Raw genomic sequence first — 22,467 nt, 5'->3', positions numbered from 1 at the left:
GTAGTTGTAACAGCAGCAGCAGCAGCAGCAGCAGCAGCAGCAGTAGTAGTAGTAGTAGTAGTAGTAGTAGTAGTAGTAGTAGTAGTAGTAGTAGTAGTAATAGTAGTAGTATTATTATTAGTAATAGTAATCTTAGTAGTAGCAGTAGTAGTAGTAGTAGTAATAGTAGTAGTAGTAGTAGTAGTAGTAGTAGTAGTAGTAGTAGTAGTGGTGGTGGTGGTGGTTGTGATAGCGGTAGAAACAGCAGTAGTAGTAGTAGTAGTAGCAGCAGCAGCAGTAGTAGTAGTAGTAGTAGTAGTAGTAGTAGTAGTAGTAGTAGTAGTAGTAGTAGTAGTAGGAGGAGGAGGAGGAGGAGGAGGAGGAGGAGTAGCGACGTTAAAGATAGTCGTGTGTAATTTGAGGAATAAACATGGGAGGCTTTGGGAATCAGCAGATTTGTCCTCGTCGTTTTCAATAGAACGCAGATGTTGTCCAAATCTGTCGCTTGATAGTCATCATAACGTATCTCTTGTGGCAACGGTTACAGACGATTGCATAAACCAAATTGCGGTTAGTGCGAGTGAAGGCATGCCGGATGTATCACACTTTATCCGAGAAATTGGGGAAATTTTCCACGAATAAGTGTGGGCATGCCCTGCATATGAACCGTCCAAAAGGTTTCTTCTTACGTCTGTTACCGGCCATATCCATTGTCATACGGCTCTTATGTCCTTCAGATTTGGATCACGTCTGTAGTCGATTAAAGGCGGTTTATTAAATACATCACCGCTTTTTACATGATCCTGAACGATAGCTGTTTAAAAAAACAAAACAAAACAAAAAAAAAAACAACAACAAATAATAAAAAAATGATGACCTCCTTGTTGTGCGGCTGACTAGTGATGACGAAGATTGGTCTGTCTGTTTTGCTGTTTTCGTATGAATAGAGGAATGAGAAGGGAAATGAATGGTGTTCTTCTTCTTCTTCCTTCTTCCTTTTAAGACTGCAACTTCAGTTTTTGAAGATTCTTCAGACAACAGTAATTTTTTTTTTCCATTGGAGATGTGAGACTATTCCACCGTCTTAATGTCGATGGTATGAACGAGCCTGTCGGATGTCACAATGACAAGTGGGCAGAGATAAAGCTTTTACACAATCCCAATCGTTGTCCTAAAAATCGGGAATTCCCAGTACCGATCTTGAGGATCCCAAATTTTCATTACCGGTAAAAAAATTCTCGGTACCAAGAAATGCCGATACCGCCCCTCTTTGTGTCGTGGGTTGTTTCAAGGCCTTGGTTGTTTTCATCGTAAGTTGACTTCCTCTTTCAAAATGAAAATAAAGCGAAACTCGAAACGAAATTAAGTTAGGGGCTTCATCACAGGGTTGCCAGTTTGGCATTTTAAATGCCAGATTCCAAAAATCTGGCATTTTTGAAAACCGTTTGGCATTAGAAAAATCATTTGGCATTTGGCATTTTCATTTGGCATTTTCTTTTCTTGTATATTATACTTCAAATGACACCTTTTCTTAATAAAAAAATTACCCCAACAGGAAATTTAGTATAATTCAAAAAAAAAAAGAAAAAAAAAAAAAGAAAACACGCAAGCCACCAGGATATGATAGTAAATTGTCTATCAAAAGTGAGTAGTTTTCTTAGTGGGGGTGGGAGTCTTTGGCATTTTTTTGAGTGTTTTGGCATTTTTTGAGTGTTCCCCTGGCATTTTGTTGAAAAATAATCTGGCAACCCTGCTTCATCAATGGCCTGACATGAAGACTTGGAAAAAGGAAAGTCAATAACATTGAATTTGAATAGCCTAAGTACTACCAAGCTCTCTTGTTAGTTCACGATGATCAGAACACAAAGAAAAAAATATGATTGAATTTAGTGGAACGTTCATTATTAATTCTAGGAATTTATAAGATGAAGTACTTAAGAGCCAAATCATATCTTCTCCCAATATAATAAAATAATTCTTCGCCAGTGGCATTGGGTAAGAGCTGGTCTCTCTTCAAACTCAAATTGTTCTTCCCAATCCAGCAACTTGTCGATTTTTGTGCTGATTTATATTTGTTATCTGTTAAAAAGTGTGTGCCAAATTGCTTCCATTTCTTCTATTCTACACAATTGGTCGAATTGTGAATTCATGAGTGATGAGAATCCTCCAGTTACCGATCACTTGGAATTTTTCAGTCTAACTGATCACACGCATTTTTGGTCTCTCTCTCTCTCTCTCGTATTGGTGACGAGAATTATAATACTTCCCAGCTATTGTAGGAATCTTTACTTCTTTTTGTATTTTTTATTAAGTTAATGCTGTTTTTTTTTTTTTTTAAATCGATTTTGGCTAGATAGAGAGACCAAAATCTTGGTCTCCCTGCCCTAGCCAAAATGACCAAGATTCTGGCTTACCGGCGTAAAACTGTATTTTCGTTTATGGCTATGGAACTGTTTCTTTATGTTGAAGAGGCGAGTTTTTTTCTTCTATGAAAATTTGTTATGTATTGCTTGCCTGTTTGTTTTTGTTGCTGTTTTTGCTTTTCTTTTTTTGGGGGGGGGGGGGGGGGGGGGATAACACAAGACTGATCTTCGTAATATCATGATTTTTATATAACTTTGGTATAACCGGTGTAGCTTCTTTAACCAATAGAGCATTTAAAAAATAAAACTTGACAGTAATTATCTCAAGGTTTTGTTCTTGTTGCTTGTACATATATCTCTGATTTCCACTTCGTATTAAAATAGTGTCATGATTTTTTCCGTTTTTTTATAAAATTCTCCGACCATATCTGGCCTCGCAGTTTTATGCATTTTACAAATGAAAAATATTCATCAAGGTTAGGTGAATATGGATTCAAAAAAGAAGAAAATATGCAAAAAATATGCAGGCTTCAATAATATACAATAAACAATTCAGACTCAACGTACAGCTAAATTCTGAGAACAGAGAAAAGTTCCCCCCCCCCTCTTTTTTCTTTTCTTCTCTTCATTGACTTTAGTGAAAAACCTCTTCTCAAACGAACTCATCTCTCAGATCCAATGAACCAGTAGTATAGACAGACTCACTTTTTAAAAATATTCCTATTTTCTACTGAGACATTCAGTTGAACTTAAAATAACTAAAAGCCTGCTGTCTGCGTCAGCTCACATGAAACGGAGAGCGACGATAGAGTGGAGACTACAGACCTCGGCTTTATTCTACCATGTGTTAGGGGTGGGGCAGGGTCAGCGTCATTTAATATTAGATAATAGTGCATGCGGAGCTCTGTTCTAGATACGGAAAGAAAAGTATAAACTGATGACAGGGGAAGGGGGGAACCCAAAAAGACCAAGGTGTTGGGTGCAGAGGAGACCATGATACCCCCCCCCCCCCCCCCAAAAAAAAAAAAAAAAAAAAAAAAAAAGAAAGAAAGAAAGAACAGCAACAAAAACAAACAGGTTGACAGTAACAGAAACAGTTCCATAAACGAAAATACGGTTTTACGCCTGGGGGGTCAAAATCTTGGTCTACCTAGCTAAATTGGCCAATTTTAGCTAGGGAGACCAATTGGTCTCCATCCATTCAATGCCTTGCTCTGAGACTGTCAGGGCCTGTGTCCTCTATTATTATTTGACCCCCCTTTTTAGTCTCTAATCAATCAGTAAATTTTAACACATACTGTATCATTTGAGTACTTTTGTGCCATTACCATCTATAACTGTAACTGTCATATATAAGGAAATAGGTAAGAAATGATAGTTTTAAGTGTTCTAATATGCTTATATAGTTATAAATTATACGCATGAGTTCATCAACAATTAAATTGTCTAGATGAAATTGTTTGTAGGTCTAAATAGACTTTTATGCGTCGCTGAAGTGCAGCTGAAATGAATGTCAATTGTCCCTCAAACAGATTTTGGCAAGTTGGCAGCTCTACTGTAGCCTATTTGCAGTTCAGTAGTACTGTGAATAATGATTTCCACTATTCGCAGTAGTACTGCAAATAGTAGATAGCATTCGTACTCGTTATTCACAGTAGTAGGATAAAATTGGGTAATTTCGCCATTTTTTCAATGTCTTACTTCTGGCCTGCCATGAGCGGCTAATTTGCCAGTTGAGCAATCCAAACACTGACAATAGGTTTACCTGGCCAATTATATTTTCATGAAATATTAACGTAGATTTTTATTGTATTTTATTCACAAGAGTCCTTTTTTAACTGCCATTGTTGCATTGTTGTCTGGACATTTATTGCACGTTGGGTAACTTCGCTGCGATATTTTGTACTTAGTTTTTCTCCCTACAACTACAAGACAATATGAGGAACAATTTCCATTTCTTAAACTCTTTTGTCCTCAAATCTCTCTAGATTATCCAATACTGCCTATTGACAAATATTTATTGGCACTTGAATCGAGTGTGATGATGTATGTAAAGTGCCTTCCTGGGGACACATTACAATGCCCATTACAGGATCATAGCCTGCTGCCCCTCCACCCGAGTCGACTGATTTCTGGTTATTATACCCACTTACATATTCATTATTTCTTTTCTTAATTTAGTTAGATTTCAATGCTTACGCACAGCGTCTGTTGCACATAAAAGATCGTCTTTTAAATAATTATTGTATGATGATTGTGATGTGCAGCAAATTTACCCGAAAGTATATACTTTTGAAATAATGTCTTAAATATTTTATAAATACTTTTCTGATGATAAAATACTCTGAAAATGAAAATAAAATGGATATGGATGGCCACAAAGTGAATAGCACATTGATTTTGTGACCAGGGCCTTCACATTCGAATGCACAAACTAGGGGAATGTTAGTGTAGGGTTGACGTTACAGTCAAAAAGTCAAGGATGTCACAACATCTTGATTACATGTCATTTTGATGTGCTATAGCTTAAAGATTTCCCATTTGTTTCCTTCAAACTGAAGCAATTTTTTCATTCATATCTTGTCTTTTGAATATGGACTATTCCAAAATGAGGGGTGGAAAGATAAATGTTTACCAAGCATTATTTCTAGGGGGTGGAGGGTCACAGCGAATTTCCTCATCAGTGAACTTACCCGATTCTATCCTACTACAACCAGTAGATATCATTCATTTCAGCTATTTGAAGTAGTAGTAGTAGCCTTCGAGGCTAGAGCTTTATTGTATAGAGGATTAGGTGCAAAATATAAATAAACTACATTATTATTATTATTGCCTACTATTATTTTTTTTTTAACTTATTTTTTACTATTAATATTATTATTTCTTAATAAAAAAAAAATTATTACTGTTATTAATATTTTGCGTTTTGTTGACGATAACGATGTGTCTATTGTTGTGTAGTGATAGTGGTTGTGATTGTAGTGGTGGTGTAGTACTGGTTGTGATGAAGACTATAAGGATAATAATAACTCAACATAATCCAATCCCTATCTCTCCTCAATTTGCTGAACCTTTTTTTAAATTGTGGATGGACTATGAACCGATAAGCGATTTTCTTATCAATTGAATAGCAACCCCCCACCAAATGGTGGGAATACCATTTTTATTTTTTTCAATTTCAAATTTTTTAAAACTTGCATTTTATCGAAGCCATTTGACATGAAAAATAATAGTCTTGACATCTTGACATTGTTTATTTTCTTCTTGTATTAAAAAATTGCTACCCAAATTACCAAAGACATTTTTCTAGACCATTCGGCCCTTTTCCCTGACTTGTTTGGCATATTTATCTGGAAAAATTGGAAAAAGAGAATCTCTTATTGACAAAAATGCCTGGGGAATAATGACAACCTAAAACCAATAAAAATTTAGGTAATATTGTCTATGAGACTTTCACAGCACCACACTTGTGCTTTTAGCATTTAGACACTCTATATACATATGTTGGAATCTGACTTCTTACGAAAATAAAAATTCATGAATTTTAACCATTCACTAATGAGCTTATGCATAGAGATTGATGTATTCATCTTTTCTTCTAACAGACTTTAAACACACTCTGTGATTGTATGGCTGTTTCAACGATGTTACCAGATGTGGAAAGTGCAATGGAGTTTGCTCAGGTACTCTGTGTATATCATGTACCCATTGCATAAATTTAAAATAAAATTATTGTGTTGTATGAACTCTAGGTTTCATTTTGATGGCAGTGTTTTAAACAGTTTTTAGTGGGGGATTTTGGGGGCAAAAAACCTACGTATTATTACTGTCCATTTAAATTTAAGAAAATCTTATTTTCTGTCCTTACTCTTGTTGTTTAATTAAAGAAGAGTGTAGATAAATAGAAATTTGATAAAAAAGCTAGTTATGTGTTTTATATGATTATGTCACATCTGCATCCTTTTGGAAAGTCAGTCTTGTGAATTAGTAACAGACATACATTAACAAAATCTGTTTTATTTTCTAGTAAACCGTATAAAAATAATTTTAAAAATCTTTATTAAATTTAATTAATTTAATTTTTACAATCCCACACAGTATGTTCTGGCATGCTCAGACCAGTGTCCTTCAACTTTTGTAAAGCCCAGTTGCAACAGTTCCAACAGCAAAAGGTATAGAAATAGAACTGATGAAAATTTTATGATTAATTGGGAATTCATTTAATTTTGAATTGTAATTTTAGAAAGTTTAAAGGGTTTTGAGCCCAATTAAGTTTTATTTTATTCTTTATTTTTAGTAGCTGTCATTTGATGTTGGTCAATGTAAGACTAAGACACAACAGTTAATTGGTGAATTTCGGTGACTGAGTCATTATCGTGGTGTTAAAGGAAGTTGAGCTGAAACTCAGCAAAAATCTTTTTTTCTTCTTCTTCTTCTTGATTCTTACAATACTTAAGGAATAGGAAGTTATCAACCTCTCTTGATATTGAACAAACATCACATCAGTTATGATTATGTTTGATTCCTGTTTTTTTTGTTTGTTGTTTAAAACATATTCTTTTGACTATTGCTGTGTGAGTTTTTACCACACTTGTATTATAATATGAAAATCATGGTTACAAATGGCAGTTCAAATTTGTCAACTGGGATGCCTATATTATGATCATAAGTATTTTTCATTGAGGGTAGTTTAATGAATGACCTCTGCAATCTCCTGCCCTGAAGCTGCCAAACTTAGCAATGAAATTTGATATGCTGCATTCGCTTACTGAAAATCAAATGATAAAGGAAGGTCTGACTACCGCTTACCATATCACATCAAATAATTTGTAGAGCGAACAGGCAATATGGTTGGAAATGCTCCACAATACAATTTTGAAAATTGATAATTATATTTTTATATTATAATTATACTCAAAATTATGATTAAAAAAAAGAAAGTTGTTTAACACATTTAAAAAGAAAAGCTCATTGAATTACGTTGCTAGATGGATTGAATGTAACAAAAAGGTTATCAATCATGTTCCTACACCACAAGAGAGACTAGAGTTCCTTTATGAAGGCAATCTTGACGGGATTAATTGAAGTAGAATATTTTGTTTGGAATATAAGTTTGTTTCAATGTTTATGTGACTGCTATTTAAAACAATTGGAATATCATTTACAAGGGAAAATGTCTGAGAATCTTCAACCAACACAAAGGTAAATAAATACTAAGAACATAACATTTCTGGAAACAAAAACTGTATTAATATTTTCCTTTGCTTTACACATGTTTCATAACATTGAAATCAAAATCAAGCTATTGTATTTTTTTTTTCCTTTGTTCTAAAACGTTTTTCACTTATTTTTAATTAATCAGATCCATTCATCAAAAACTGTTAGATCTGTATCTAGAAGAAAGTGCCAAGCAACCTGAAGACAGTGTAAGTGTATGCTTTAAAACTTATTGTTTTCCTTAATTCCAATCAACTTTGGATTCTTCCTTTCCTTTTTTTTTTCCTTTTCATAAAATAATGCATAATTTTGTATTTCATACCTTCTTTTATTGTTCTCTCAATAGAGTTTGGGCTGTTTCAATGACGATCATTAAGAACCAAAATTTCTCTCTCCCATTCGTAAACATTCTTTTTATATTGGTTTTACAAACTCCTCTTGTATTGTTTTATTATGCCTTCTGATTTCAGGAATGGGCATATAACAGTAAACTTCTCCCCAAACTTGTCAAGAAGGAGAAATTCAACACTATGGTTCTCAGTTTATACCCTGGCAATGAAGGATACACCATTTCACTGCCATCACGTAATAGTGCTGAGTCTGAGACTATGAAGCTGCCATATGAGGTATAGAATCATCTCCCAATATCCTTGTGACAACTTTATCCCATTTAGAAGAAAAGAAGCAAAACAACTGCTTGGAAATAAGCTTTTCTTATCCTTGAATGATTTTCTTACACTGCTTTTTCTATATATATATTTTTAAAAATGCCGTGTGCTGACACCTTCGGGAATTTTTTTACTTTTAATATTTTTTTCTTTTTATAGAGGAGTTATAAAACAACTTAAGGAATTTGGTTCTTTTACTGCCAGCTCATGGACATATTTTATATTGTAGGAACTGCACATAGGGTATCTTATTGTTCTTTCTGATTTACACATGGAAAGAACATCCAGCTCTTGTACCATCTGAAGTTTTCTTTCATATCAATCTTTACATTTATCCATACATTGATAAGTTAATATTTCAACTTCACCCCCTCCTTTATTATTTTGCTTTCATACAGGCCTTTCCAAACGTCAATCATTTTGTAACACCCTTTCATGAACTTTTCATTAGCTTAGCATTCTATCTGAAGCCGGCAGTTTTTACAGTCTTTTTTTAAAAAGCTTCATAAAATGGAATTCACTCTGGCTCCATGGACCCTTTGACTTCTTCTCTTTCTTCCTCAGTCAGCTAAAACTTTAGTGATGAAGACTCCTTGAGCTCTTTATATCGTACCAATTCCACTTATGAACATATTAACAGAACCCATTTCTTTTTTGGAATTTGCAGGTTACGCTTGTAGTCTTCGTGTTGATAATAAAAATGAGTGCAAGTGGCAATCCACTCTAGACTGGCAACATTAAATTTTGATGGTTTTTCTTTGATTCTGTGTTAAACTCTCAAATGGTAGCCTGGCATGGTGTAGAGCGTGACGTGTTTTGTTTTTTTCCTGCTCTCTTGACTCAACAGACTTGTTTCTTTCTGTTGAAATTTGTTTTGATTAATGAATTTATGTTGGATCGATTCAATTTCTTTGTTAAGTGTACTGTGGTGTGTATCACAAACCATTCTGCTATATTCTAACACTAATCTTACATAGGTTTTGTAACATTTTTCTTTGATTTCTCTCTTAGTATCAAATAGATTTTTTTCTGATGGACAACATTGATTTAATAATAATAAATGGCATTTATATAGCGCTTTACCCCATTGTCACAGGCTCTAAGCGCTTTACAGTGATATCAAATCAAAACATATCTAACACTTTAAAACAATGCTAACTTTACTCGTCAGGTTTGTTATTTAAAACTAAATGAAAATTATTTCTATTGTCAACAAAACTCATATGATATTCATTTTAGTTCCTGTCTATCTAAAAAAGATTAATGGTTTAATTTATAATTAGCTATATACACTTTTGATCCACACATTATTAATTCTTAGATTCCATCTTGTTTATGTTTAAAAGTGCTAATGAACTTTAAATTAGCTCGTGAAAAAAAAGAAATAACAAAATAACTTGTGAAACTTTATTATTCTACCATGTCTGGGAAGAGGGAGTTTTTGATAGTATAACAGTTTTTTCTTCAATCTGATATAGTCTCTGTTTATCTTCATGTTGGGGATAAGTGAAGCCAAGGAAATTAATGTGAGTTCTAATTGTAGTTTTTTACCTCCATTTTTAGTAGTTGTATCCAAGTGAGAATGTTTTTCTTTATTTGAGTACTTACTCATTTTTTTGGGTAATTTAGTTTGATTTTATTTACAGGAATCGGAAATTCTAGAATATGTGGATGCTGCTCAGGTAATGTTTATTGTTGTTGTTGTTGTCGTCTTCATCGTCATTCTTCTTCTTCTTCTTCTTCTTCTTCTTCTTCTTCTTCTTCTTCTTCTTCTTCTTCTTCTTCTTCTTCTTCTTCTTCTTCTTCTTCTTCTTCTTCTTGTTATTAACATTTTATGCTTTTATTAATTTTTTTACCAAAATGTATCTAGAACTGTATCACCTTAATTAACCCTTAAACAGTTAATTTGTATCTGAACCAAAAGACGTCATTGTTTGTTTTGTTCAGAATACAACTAACAATATATATATATATATTTAAAATATAGATTAAAGAATATTTTGACCATCCTGAATACATTTATCATTTTTTGAAGCATTGAAATTTCATAATGGTATTTACCAATTACATCCCTTGTGCTGTTTTGAAATATTAAATCTGGTATTCAATTTTATTGTAAACTGGAATGTTTGACTCTATTTAATTCATGCCACATTTTATTTGCAGCTTCCTCCATTTCTTTTGGACCTGTTGGAAAAGGCTCAGGTATGGTTAAGTTGTCAACTTTGTTCTGGAAAGAATTGTTTTATCTCCTACTCCTCCTCCCACCCGTCATTATCATTGTCGTCATCGTCATCATCATCATCATCCTCTTCTTCTTCTTCTTCTTCTTCTTCTTCTTCTTCTTCTTCTTCTTCTTCTTCTTCTTCTTCTTCTTCTTCTTCTTCTTCTTCTTCTTCTTTTTCTTTTTCTTCCTCTCTCCTTCTTCTTCCTCATTGACTTAGAAATAATTACAAAACTTGATTGTACAATACTCTTTTAATGTTTTTATTATTTACTTTCCAATAAGGTAAACATGTTCTATAGTGGCTGTATAATAGTCGAAGTACGAGACTTTCGACGATCAACAATTGGATCATATGATAGTCATTATGTTTTACTTCGTCCCTCATCACAGGTAGTGTTATCATTACATCTTTTATCTCAATTTTTTTTTTCTCTTTTGTATGGGTTTAAAAAAACCTATTTCTTAACATTGGATTGTTTTATTTTTTTTCCCCCACTTTTTCTTCATTATTAATTTTTTCTTCCTTTTTGTCGAAAATTATTCAATTGTAATCTGATTATTTTCGTTATTAAGAAAAATTTATGGTCTGACTCATTTGCTGCAAAACAAGAAAAGTCTGAATTATTTCAGAATTTTTTGTCACAATTATTTTAGATATTTCATTTTGCAGGTTAATCCTATACACTTTAATTTATATTTTTATGGAATACTTGTTGAGAAGAGTAATTGTAATATTCTTGAAAATCCATTGAACAAACTTATAGAGAAAGGCTTCTCCGATCAAAAGATTTTCCAAATTTTGTGAACGAAAAATTAATAGATCACTTTAAAAAATGTTTGGGTTTTTCTTTTCAGTCCATCCTTAGAGACATAACTGCTATGAGCTGTGATGGTCACAGCTGGACTCAAGATGATCTACTGCATTTAGAGAGTGAGTTACTCCTTGCCACGGAAGAACCTCTTTGTCTTGACCCTTCACCTGCTGTCATGTATGTAGAAAATGCTCTACAATACCAAGAAAAGTTCCTTAACGATCCTGCCTTAAAAAGGTAAGCATAATAAAGATAGGAATCCCAATAGCTTTGTCGGAAGAGTCCTCACTTCACATGCTGGATCTATTAGATCTGGTGGAAAGTACTTTGCAATAGACTAGAATCTTATCCAAAGGGTAGCAAACAATATCTATTGTCTGTTTCATGCAATAGAAACGGAGATAAACTCAGCTCCATGGACCTAATGGCTCTGAAGGACTATATAATAAAGATAATTTTTATGCCTTCATTATTCTATTTAAAATAGCAGAATTACATTACAAATTAGATGTCTAAAATATTCGATTTCTTTGTGTGTTTGTTTGTGTTAGGATAAAATTTGATTAATTTGTTACCCACCATCTGAAAACAGTATTATGTGGGATTGAACAATGTGCTGAAAATTGAATTTATAGCCACAAACATGAAACTTGAAGTTAGATTCTCTTCGTTATTGTGGAGACTAACTACAATTTTTTTTGCATTGTTTAACACTCAAAGTTTGTATATCTCATTATTTTTTTTATAGATTTAACTTTTCAGTATCCTATTCATCCCACCATAAAACCAATTTTAGGCGAGGGGTCACATTTGAGTTTTCTTTTGTTTATTTTTCATTTCATTTGTTAACATATTAATGAAGATTGACATGGATGGTGAATGTTTACATCATCGTGATAAATTCTTAATACAATAATTCTATTCAATGATTGTACCTTTATATTTTCTTTTTATGTTCTCTTGATATGTGCTACACAAGTTCTCATCATATTTTAAATTATTTCAACAGATCGGTGAAGAAATATACTCAAGTCGCTACCAATCGAAAAAGAAAATTGACCCATTCCGTGGCTCCAGACAATATGAGACTCCACGATTTTGTGACAAGGAAGAAAGGAAAAACCACAAACTCCAGTTTATCAAAAACAAGAATGGTATTACGGCATCTTTGATAAATTAGAACTGTCGTTAGATTCATTATTTACATAATGCTACTTTTCTAGCTAACAACCTGGATAGTTCATGTGAATTCCGAATTTTCGGCTTAGGTACAATTTTCATGAGAGGTTGTGCGTTGATCAGTTCTGGCCCTTGGTCAAAAAATATTTTCCATGGGCATGAAAGTTTAAGCATCACCGGTAATTTGTCAACCAGCCTGGTGGGTGTGTGCAATAAGTTTGTTGACTTTCTTTACACTTTCTTTGCACTGCTTTTTCAAAGTAATTAATGGTTACGACATAGTCAGATATGCTGCAACTCTGGTTTGACTGGAAAAACAATTTCAGTATCATCATAAACACCTTAACACCATCTTCCATACAATATAACTCTCACTTCCATCTTTGTCATCATCATAGCTAAAGCCACACCACCAAATCCTACCTCATCATCATCATCATCATTCATAATTTTTACCTCCACTAGTACAACCACCACCACCTCACCAATATCATTGTAAGACCAGCACTAGTACTACTACCATCGTCATCATTGCCACAAAAAAAAAAAACCCAAAAAACTATTCATATAATTTTGACATACTTAAAAGTTTTTATGATGGTATTCAGTTTTGGATATTTGTTTACGGTGAAAAACGAGATTGAGGTGGTTTTTGACATTTTTTATGATACAAAGGACATTTGCTTGTGAAATGTGTAAACAGAGTTGCACGGGACAGATGTTGGATGTGGATGCAAGAAAAGTATAAAATGTTGACATTTTGATAGTTTATGCTATTTTTTTTATCCATGGTTGCTCTCCTTTTCGTTTATTTTTTTTTTTGCTTTGATGCTTTCAGTCACAGATGTGTTAATTGAATTTTATCAGTACTGGTGGTTTTCCTCAGATCCGCGGAAATCCGCGATTTTGGAGTCCAGAGTAGGAATTTCCTCCTTTTAAAAATTACATTTTCTCGAAACAATGTGATAGCAATGAGAGAGTTGATGTGTGGTGGAACACACAGGTGCAGTTTCCCTCTCTCCAGAAGTTAGCTAGAGTATCAATGATAGTCTATCATCTCAATTGCTCTAAAAGTGGGGTTTAGTGCAGTAAAAATGGGGCTTAAAGGCAATCGTTCAACATTTTCCTACTTTTTCACTTTTTGTCACCATCAGCACTGTTTTATACATAGTCCCATGGATCTCTAGTAGACTGATCTTTATAATTTTTCATAAGCAGTTCACTTGATTGTTCCTGATCCTTTTTCTGCATTTTTCATCATTTCTTAGTTGAAATACATCTCTTTTGGTATTTATGTCTTAATTATGATATTTTTGAAACATAAAATGATGTATTTTTGTATTATTTATGTATTTTTCTTCTTATTTTTTTTTTTTTTACTTAAGAAATGTAGACTACGCTGTATTTTACATTTGTTTGGGAAATCACACATTTTTTCCACCTAAACTACACATTTCTGATATTTGAGGTTGACATCTCTGCCTGTGATGAAATAACAATCACCATTGACGATGTCAGAACAGCATTTTACAATCTCTACCCCTCTAAAGCAAGTGAGCCAGTCAAGTTTAACCCTCGAATACTAAAAATTTAACCTTGGAATTAGCACCTGTTTTCATCCTGCTTTTTCAAATCTTTTTGCGACCCGTGTCAAAGGTGGAGAGCCAGTAAGTGTTTTAGATACTATCAGCCTTTAATATTAGCATCAGCAAAAGGAGGATGTAGATGTAGGAAATCATGTTGGAAGCAGATTATTAAAGGATTTGAAAGAGAAATTGCTTTTATATGTACTCTCTTTTATTCCAGATTGTTGATTCATTCAAACAAACATCAGATCCAGCACTAACAAGACCAGAATCAATTGATGTAAGTTCAACGAATTGAAAGATTTATTTATTCATTCATGTTATTAATTTTATGTTTTAGTACAGTCATGACCTATTAAATATGATACTAGATTCATTGTTGTTAGTAAGCAATACATCATAATGGCAGATCTGTTCAATAAACTTTTGACAAAATTATAGGGATAATAATAACAAATTACTCTTATAAAGCATTTCATGTTGGAAAGAAACAAGATTTCACATTGATTTCAGCAAGCCAAATCAACAAATGCTATTTCTTAACATTAACTTTTCAATGCATGTGAAATATCCTTATTGTAGATGTATGAGGTTGAGTCAAAAAGTAATGGAACTGTGCTTATCACTTTAAAACAAAGTGAATCAATACCATGCATCATACCTCAAATTAAAGCTTGGCATTAGCTGAGTAGAATGCTACTTCTCAGCATAGTCTCCGCCTCTCTCGGTAGGCACAGTCTACCTTTGTGTAAGGGTATGTTTATCATCCTCATAAAACTGAGTTGACTGAACTGTGAGTCAATTTTTCACTGCTGTCTTAACTTCATCATCTTCAAAGCAATGTCCCCTCATTTCCTCCTTCAGTGGACCAAAAAGAGGAAAGTCTGAAGGTGTCAAGGCTGGTGAATAAGGAGGGTGAGACAGCGATGTCTATCCAAATGATGCAATAACCTCACTTTTCCTGGCACTTGAGTGTGGACGAGCATTGTCATGATGAAACGGAGTTTTTCCATCTCCAAATCCTGTCTAACTTGACAAATTCTTGTTTTCAGCTTCAGAGTCCATACATGTACCGTTCAGAGTTGGCAATGGATCCCTGTGGTAGGAAATCAATGAGGATTACTGTAATTTACAGCTCTTAAGTCCCAAAACATTGTGTCCCAGCTGCTTTCTTAGTTTTTAAGTTTTTGGTTATTGGGGAAGAGGGATGTCGTCCTTCCATTGATGGTCTCTTCAACTCAGGGTCATATGATGAACCCAGGTTTCATATCCATTGATTATTCTATTGAGAAAGCTGTCATTTTTCCCACTTAGTTGGAGAAGCTTGGAACAGCAATTCACTCTTTCCTGCTCTTGATCTACTGCCTGGGTACCCAACTAGTGCAGATCTTTGAGAATCCCAAGGATATGATGAGTTCCATGACTGATTTCAAGGTCTCCTGCTATCTCATCAAGAGATAGTTTGGGTGTTCATTGCATCTCATTAAAAAATAAAAATAAAATTGAGCTTTTATATAGTGCAATATCCACTAAACGTGCTCAAAGCGCTTTACAAGGGGTCCCTGGTCAACAGCAACACTTAACATGTAGGACGAGACATGATGCCTGTTAGGCGATATTGCAATTTTTTCCGATAGAGACAACGCTGTTAACGGTCAGGTACTCATTTTATACCTGAGTACGGTGAGAGAACGTGAGTAAAGAGTCTTTTCCAAGAACTCAACTATGCGCCAAGCGAGGGTCGAACCCAGGACCTTCCAATCCGAAAGCGAGTGTCATACCACAAGACCACATAGCCTCACATAGATTTTCTTCTAACATTGCCTCTACCTAATGCCTGAGTTTGATGAACTTTCCCAAGGCATTGGATAATGTCACTCAAGGTTTCTTCTGTGAAACCAAGAAATTAAATGACAGCTCTCTGTTGCTGAAGAACATCCATAGAGGCAGCCCTTTTGAACTACCACAACTTTGTCAAAATTTAAAGGAAATAACATTTTCAACTTTTGGTTTAAAGAGTAAATGTTTAAGTTCAATTGAGCCAAATATGATGCAGTGATGCCAAAACTCCGGTTTCACCGGAAAAAAGTCCGGTCTGGAGCAAAAAATTCCGGGCTCCGGGCAACTTCCGTCAAATTCCGGTGAGGTCAATTTGTTCCAAGGATACCTCCCCCCCCCTCCAACTACAACATCATCATCACTGCCACTAGTTTTACAACCATCATCACTACCACTACCACTGCAACCACCACCACATCATCATCACTACCACTACTACTACAACCACCACCACCACATCATCATCAGTACCACAACTACTGCTACAACCACCACCACCACCACATCATCATCACTACCACTACCACAACTACCATCACTATTACAACCACCACCACATCATCATCACTACTACTACTACTACAACCACCACCACCACATCATCTCGGCCTCTACTACTACAACCACCACCACCACATCATCATCACTACCACTACTACTACAACCACCACCAACACCATTACATCGTCATTACCACTACTACACTACAACCACCACCACCACATCATCACTACCACTACTACTACAACCACCACCACCACATCATCATTACCACTACTACTACTACTACAACCACCACCACCACCATATCATCACTAGCACTACTACTGCAACCACCACCACCACCACCACTTCATCATCACTGCAACTACCACTACTACTACAACCACCACTACAACATCACTACCACTACTACTACAACAACCACCACCACCACATCATCACTGCCACTACTACTACAGCACCACCACCACTTCATCTTCATCACTACCACTACCACTGCTACTACAACCACCACCACCACCACCACCACCACATCATCATCACTACCACTACTACTACAACCACCAGCATCAAATCATCACTACCACTACTACTACAATCACCACTACCACATCATCATCACGACCTCTACTACTACAACCACCACCACCACCACATCATCATCACTTCCACTACTACTACAACTACCACCAACACCATTACATCATCATTACCACTACTACTACAACCACCATCACCACATCATCATTACCACTACTACTACAACCACCACCACCACATCATCACTACCACTACTACTACAACCACCACCACCACATCATCATTACCACTACTACTACTACAACCACCACAACCACATCATCACTAGCACTACTACTACAACCACCACCACCACATCATCACTACCACTACGACTGCAACTACCACCAACACCATTACATCGTCATTACCACTACTACTACAACCACCATCACCACATCATCATTACCACTACTACTACAACCACCACCACCACATCCTCACTACCACTACTACTAGAACCACCACCACCACATCATCATTACCACTACTACTACAACCACCACCACCACATGATCACCACCACTACTACAACAACCACCACCACCACATCATCATTACCACTACTACTACTACAACCACCAACACCACATTACCACCTGTACTACAATCTCTACCATTAGGTTTTGGCGCTTTACTTCATTTGAAATAAGGAAACTTTGGGATTGTATTTGGCAATGTGTTTATGTATCATAATATAATTCTAATCAGTTATCTATTTAGAACTATACAATATGTAAAAACAATATCAAATACCATTCGAATTCCTTTTGCTTGTGTGCGAAAATTCCTCTTTCGGCGTTGAAATTCCTACGAGTGGTGTCTGAAACTCCCGTGAGCCAAATTGAAAGTTGGCGTCTCTGTATGATGTCACATGAAAAAGAAATGAGCTCGTTAGGAGATTTGTCCCTTTACTTTTTGACTCAGTCTCTTAGATTCATTTTCACTATTATTAAAGTTCTCATTTATTTCATTCAGGTGAAGAAATATGCAAAACGTCCTGAAGAACCAAGTACGAGTGGTATGGTAAGTGACAAGTTTTTCAATAAAATTTAGATTTGGTTTCATGCTACTTTTCTTTGTATATTTTTGTTTTGGAAATATTGTCAATTATTTTCATTTTTCCTTTACCCGGCTGTAACTTAACATAAATGTTCATCATTGTGCCATCACCCTTAAGGCAAGATGAGGGGGAAATTTTCAAATGCTAGTCCTGAACACATAGTGCAACCATTTATGAGATTTAGAGAGGTTAGGTGATAGAAAACACATATATACTGAAAAAAAAAAAAAATTCTTCAAAAATTCACAAAAAATGGCCGCCACCTTGGATTTTTTATGAAAATAGGGGTTTATTTTAAAAATCTATCATAGGCTCAATATTTCAACAACACATCAAATGATTGTTTTAAATGATTTAAAGAGCATTGAACTAGGTAATGTTCAAGTTTCAAAGGGCTATCTCTAATAGTTCATTGTCAGCATGCAATCAAAATATTACAATTGTAAGGCTTTTAAAAATCTTCGGATTTCGAGAGAATAAATCGATCAAAAACCACCATAAGTAAAAAAGTTCTCAAAGTAGCTTAATGAAACTCAAACATTACCTTTTCCAACTACTTACAACACTCCATGCAAAAAATGAATAAATTATTCCAACAACTATTAAAATGATAGATTTTTTAAAATAGTCAGTGTACCCGAAAACACCGTTTTGAGAAAACCGCGTTCAAAGATTTCGCGTATGTTCAAAACATAGAAACTGGAACCAGGCATCAAACTTTCTTACATAAATGGAAAACACAACTCTCTAGGACTAAAATAGTCACTGTACTTTAAAAAATACAATTAAATTAAACCAATTTAGACACAAAATTGAAATTGAGATTAACGAGGCGGATACGCCAAAAGTAAAATAAAATCACACGCATTACCAGAAGCTGGATGATACCATAAAAACTAACCCAAACTTAGATATACCCCAAAAAATAAATTGCAAATTAATTTTAAACACCCTAAACTGTCAGTATTCAAATAAAAAAAATTAATTAATTAACCTCTATTCGTTAAATTCACCCGCACCGTACATCACACCTTCACGCTTCTCCAGTTCATCTTCCTTCATCAATTTATTTTTCTTTTTCTGCCTTCTTGCCCACTTTGATTCCTTCTTTTGAGTACATTTACTTCTTTTAATTCTAAGTCCAGAGGCCTTTTCTAAATATAAGGACAATAAGGAATTAATTGGAATTTTCATTTCTCTAAAGACATGGAGAATGCCTCGAGGGCCACAATTAAAATTTAGAACGGCCAGAGCCACTGCCGTCTCCACAGTTGAGCGTTTCGCAAAAGTCTCCTTCGGACATCGTGCCCATATGGTCGAATTGAAGCACTCGTTGGCATTCTGGGTCTTCATTGAAGAACAGCGACTCAGTAATGTCTCATCTGTAAGGCGGTCCACAACAGGACGAAGACTTTTCCCGACAAAAGATGAAAAAGTTGGACGGTGTTTCCGTGGCTCCTCTTCCAAAGCAGATGCTCGATTGTAGAAACACCAAGAGAGAGGACCTGATGGACAAAGATGATGTTGTGGATGGTCATCCGTGCTTTCCATGTGCAGCATACCAGCCTGAACATCAATGCGCATCTGCGCAACATCTGGAGCACTCCTTTTTAAGTTAGCAGCGTACACATTTGTAATTTTCTCTATGGCACACTTTGTTAGTTTGCGATTTAGAGTTGCCTTATTTTCCGATTTTAATTTTGTAAGGGCATTAAACATTCTTTTACTAATATGATTAACACAGTCCTCTTTCACTACCTGGTTATGCTCACCATATACATTTTTCACTCTTTCATGAGCTTTCGCGTCTCCATCACACAACATTTTTGTGTACATGAGGCCCCTGGAGGCAACAGAACGATGAAATATTGCTGAGGCAGCCTCTGTCTCCATAGCACCAGCTGTTGTCGAACAGTTCTTTTGACACTGATGAGCAGCTCTCCATGAAATATATCTCTCATCATCTTGCCGGGGCCCTTTCTCACAAGCCAAACAGAAATTGGATAAAGTCTGAGTGTCCAGAACAAAACCTGTACCAATGTCAATGGCAACACCGACACCTGTATGGCTTGAAAAGCCTCTCTTATGCCATGTTCCATCATAAGAGACAGACGTTTCTGGAATATTATCCGAACTCAAATTACCTTTAACAATAACTGCTGCTCGATTCATGCATTCCTCAGCAGCATTTGTTGCTGCGTGATTGAGTTTTTCCGATAGGTCCTGAAATGTTTTATGATGGAATGGCACATTGAATCCAAGAATAGAAAAAAATTTGGAAATTTGTGCATGGGTTATTCCACATTCTTTCATACCCACCACTGTTCGAAGAGTAATATCCTTCACCTTACCACCAGACGAAGAGTTTTCATTGAAAATGTTCGCCCCACATAAATCACAATCAATGACTATCACATTGTTGAGCCCCCCGCTGTATTTGGTTGATAATTGAAGGCTTGACATTTTGCAGGCGGGACAAGCCAACGTTGATATTAATTGAAATAGGACTGAATTTAGAATTGGAACGAAGAAATCGTTGTTATCAGGAATAAATGGTGAATGAAGACGAGTTAATTTCCTTTCTGATGCGGAAGCTTCCACGCCCTCCAAGTCAGTATCTGAGTCGGAGTTAGAGTCAGTGAAATGAAGATGCAAGTCATCAGAAGACGAATAAGGATCATCCTCAGGAAGAGAGGTTGGTTGGCGAAGCTCCATGGATTCATCCCAGTTGGTATTACTGAAACAGAAAAGGGAAAACATTTAGCATTTGGTCTTTTTAAAACTGTATCATCATAATATGAAAAAATATTTGACGACATATATACAGTATTCTCTTTAACATCATCCTTGCTATAATCACAAGCACACACATATAAGTATAAACCAACTACAAAAAAAAAACACAAAAAAACAAGCAATTATCAAAATCTTAAGACACTCTTTGACATTTTGTACAAGTGCTGATGGAAATATATATGACTAAAAATACAATCTTTCCCAATGTTAATAACATGTCATAAGCAAGAATAAAAGTAAGAGCTTGGTTTCCCATGGTTCAATGGCATAGTCTTTACCTTATACCCAAAAGGTATGAAGTTTGACTACCTGCTGTGCTATGTGGCCTCCATCAAGTTACCTTCTCCCTAGCTCACTTTTCGACTCTGCCCAGTGGATGACACCTTAGTTATTCTAATTCTAGACTTCCCTTGGAATAGATCCTAAAGATAAATTTTAAATTTTCCCTAATAGAGATCTTAATTTTGCTTTTGTTTTTCAACCTCTATTATGTCATGAAATGTATTATGTGCTGAATTGCAAACCAACAGTCAAGGACATGAATCGAACATGATAGATTATTTGAGTATTCAAATATTTCAAAATATATAATCCACACCCACACAAGGGGTGAATCGAGGGAACTATAGATATAAGCGCGCACAAAAAGGCAGCTTCCCCAGGATCAAAGCCGTCATAATATCTCATTTTCTTTAAAATAAGAAGAATTTACTTTAATCTTAATTGATTAAAATTTATTCTACTGATGAAAAAAATGTCCTCATACTCTTTCAAAACAACTCAAAATAATCTGGTTCAGCAACATGACCCCATGATGAGCTGAAGAAATCGGTTCGTTTTTGTTGTCTTTGTTCTTATTTTGGAGAGAAAGATCGTCTTTTTTTGGGTCACCTCTCAAGCAATTTATCACATCTAGCAAGTGACAGAGCATTATAAAATAATTTTTAAAAACATACATATGTATAAATGTCTTGCAAAAAGAATTCATTAGATACTCACGTGTTGTTTTCTTTGTGTAGTTGAGATTGAGAGAATGCCAAAGTCGAAGGATCATCACATGCAAGTGACGCATTCGTTGTTGTTGAGCATTGAGTCACTGATTTCGGTTTTCTGCCACCGCTTTTACCTCTTGAAACAATCTTTTTGCGATTCATAAACTTTACAGGATATTTGCGTCCCATTATGATGAAGATATTACAAAATATTGTTTATTGAATAGTGAATGACAGAATGATACGGATGAATAAGACACGATGTAAACAAACGACGGGAAGATTGGAAATTAGCTCTACGCACATGCGCAAGGTCACGACCTCGCACATCGAACCAATCGGGATGACATCCTTGGCTTATGTTGTGACAACCGCATGCACAGAAGGGAAAAATGACAATCTTTCCTGTTTCGTAGGGATGAATAAAGAGGAATTGACCTTCACATATTGACCCTAAGCGGAAAGATGTTGAGGTCCTGTTAAGGAAAATGAAACGCTCTTTCGAACGATGTATGACATAATATGGTTTGTAATTTGCAACTCGCTGTTGCTATGTCGTTTACTTTAGCGTTTTCAGAGACGAATGCTAAAGTTTTTTAAACTAGTGAATAGAGTAGGTCTAGTAAAACTGGATTTAAATATATTTATTCTTAAATGCACGTC

General features: G+C 35.2%; 2 protein-coding genes across 8 annotated transcripts in view; one reads left to right on the top strand and one right to left on the bottom strand.

Moving 5' to 3' along the window:
• Positions 1–1,703: 1,703 nt before the first annotated feature.
• LOC144971027 (uncharacterized) overlaps positions 1,704–22,467 on the top strand; it is a 43,201-nt gene continuing 22,437 nt past the window's right edge. For 2 of the 7 annotated variants that reach the window (XM_078911340.1, XM_078911338.1), the window contains exons 1-12: positions 1,710–1,768; positions 5,948–6,025; positions 6,441–6,514; positions 7,705–7,768; positions 8,030–8,185; positions 9,874–9,909; positions 10,394–10,432; positions 10,737–10,844; positions 11,310–11,503; positions 12,276–12,420; positions 14,252–14,311; positions 17,932–17,979. In XM_078911340.1, coding sequence (XP_078767466.1) covers positions 1,751–1,768; positions 5,948–6,025; positions 6,441–6,514; positions 7,705–7,768; positions 8,030–8,185; positions 9,874–9,909; positions 10,394–10,432; positions 10,737–10,844; positions 11,310–11,503; positions 12,276–12,420; positions 14,252–14,311; positions 17,932–17,979 — 1,020 coding nt within the window. In that variant the 5' untranslated portion in view covers positions 1,710–1,750. Of the gene's footprint in view, positions 1,975–3,530; positions 4,478–5,947; positions 6,026–6,440; positions 6,515–7,704; positions 7,769–8,029; positions 8,186–9,873; positions 9,910–10,393; positions 10,433–10,736; positions 10,845–11,309; positions 11,504–12,275; positions 12,421–14,251; positions 14,312–17,931; positions 17,980–22,467 lie in introns of those variants that run through there. The other 5 variants (XM_078911339.1, XM_078911336.1, XM_078911335.1 and 2 more) reach the window with 5 other exon arrangements.
• On the bottom strand, positions 18,281–22,048 carry LOC144971028 (uncharacterized). The gene is made up of 2 exons (XM_078911342.1): positions 21,812–22,048; positions 18,281–20,753 (listed from the first exon to the last, which is right to left on the bottom strand). The coding sequence occupies exons 1-2, from the start codon at positions 21,991–21,993 to the stop codon at positions 19,013–19,015; spliced, it is 1,923 nt and encodes a 640-aa protein (XP_078767468.1). The 5' UTR covers positions 21,994–22,048; the 3' UTR covers positions 18,281–19,012.

This window comes from Berghia stephanieae, chromosome 4, assembly GCF_034508935.2.
Source record: "Berghia stephanieae isolate SIO BIC M18660-M18661 chromosome 4, UCSD_Bste_1.3, whole genome shotgun sequence".
Taxonomy (NCBI): domain Eukaryota; kingdom Metazoa; phylum Mollusca; class Gastropoda; order Nudibranchia; family Aeolidiidae; genus Berghia; species Berghia stephanieae.
The sequence above is the reverse complement of the archived record's forward strand: the minus strand, read 5'-3'. Positions and strand labels throughout refer to the sequence as shown.

Excerpts from the sequence above, each read along its gene's own strand:
- LOC144971028 (XM_078911342.1), bottom strand. The coding sequence starts at position 21,993 with ATGGGACGCAAATATCCTGTAAAGTTTATGAATCGCAAAAAGATTGTT. Across the intron at positions 20,754-21,811 it reads CTACACAAAGAAAACAACAC|TAATACCAACTGGGATGAAT; the intron begins GTGAGTATCTAA and ends TTTCTGTTTCAG.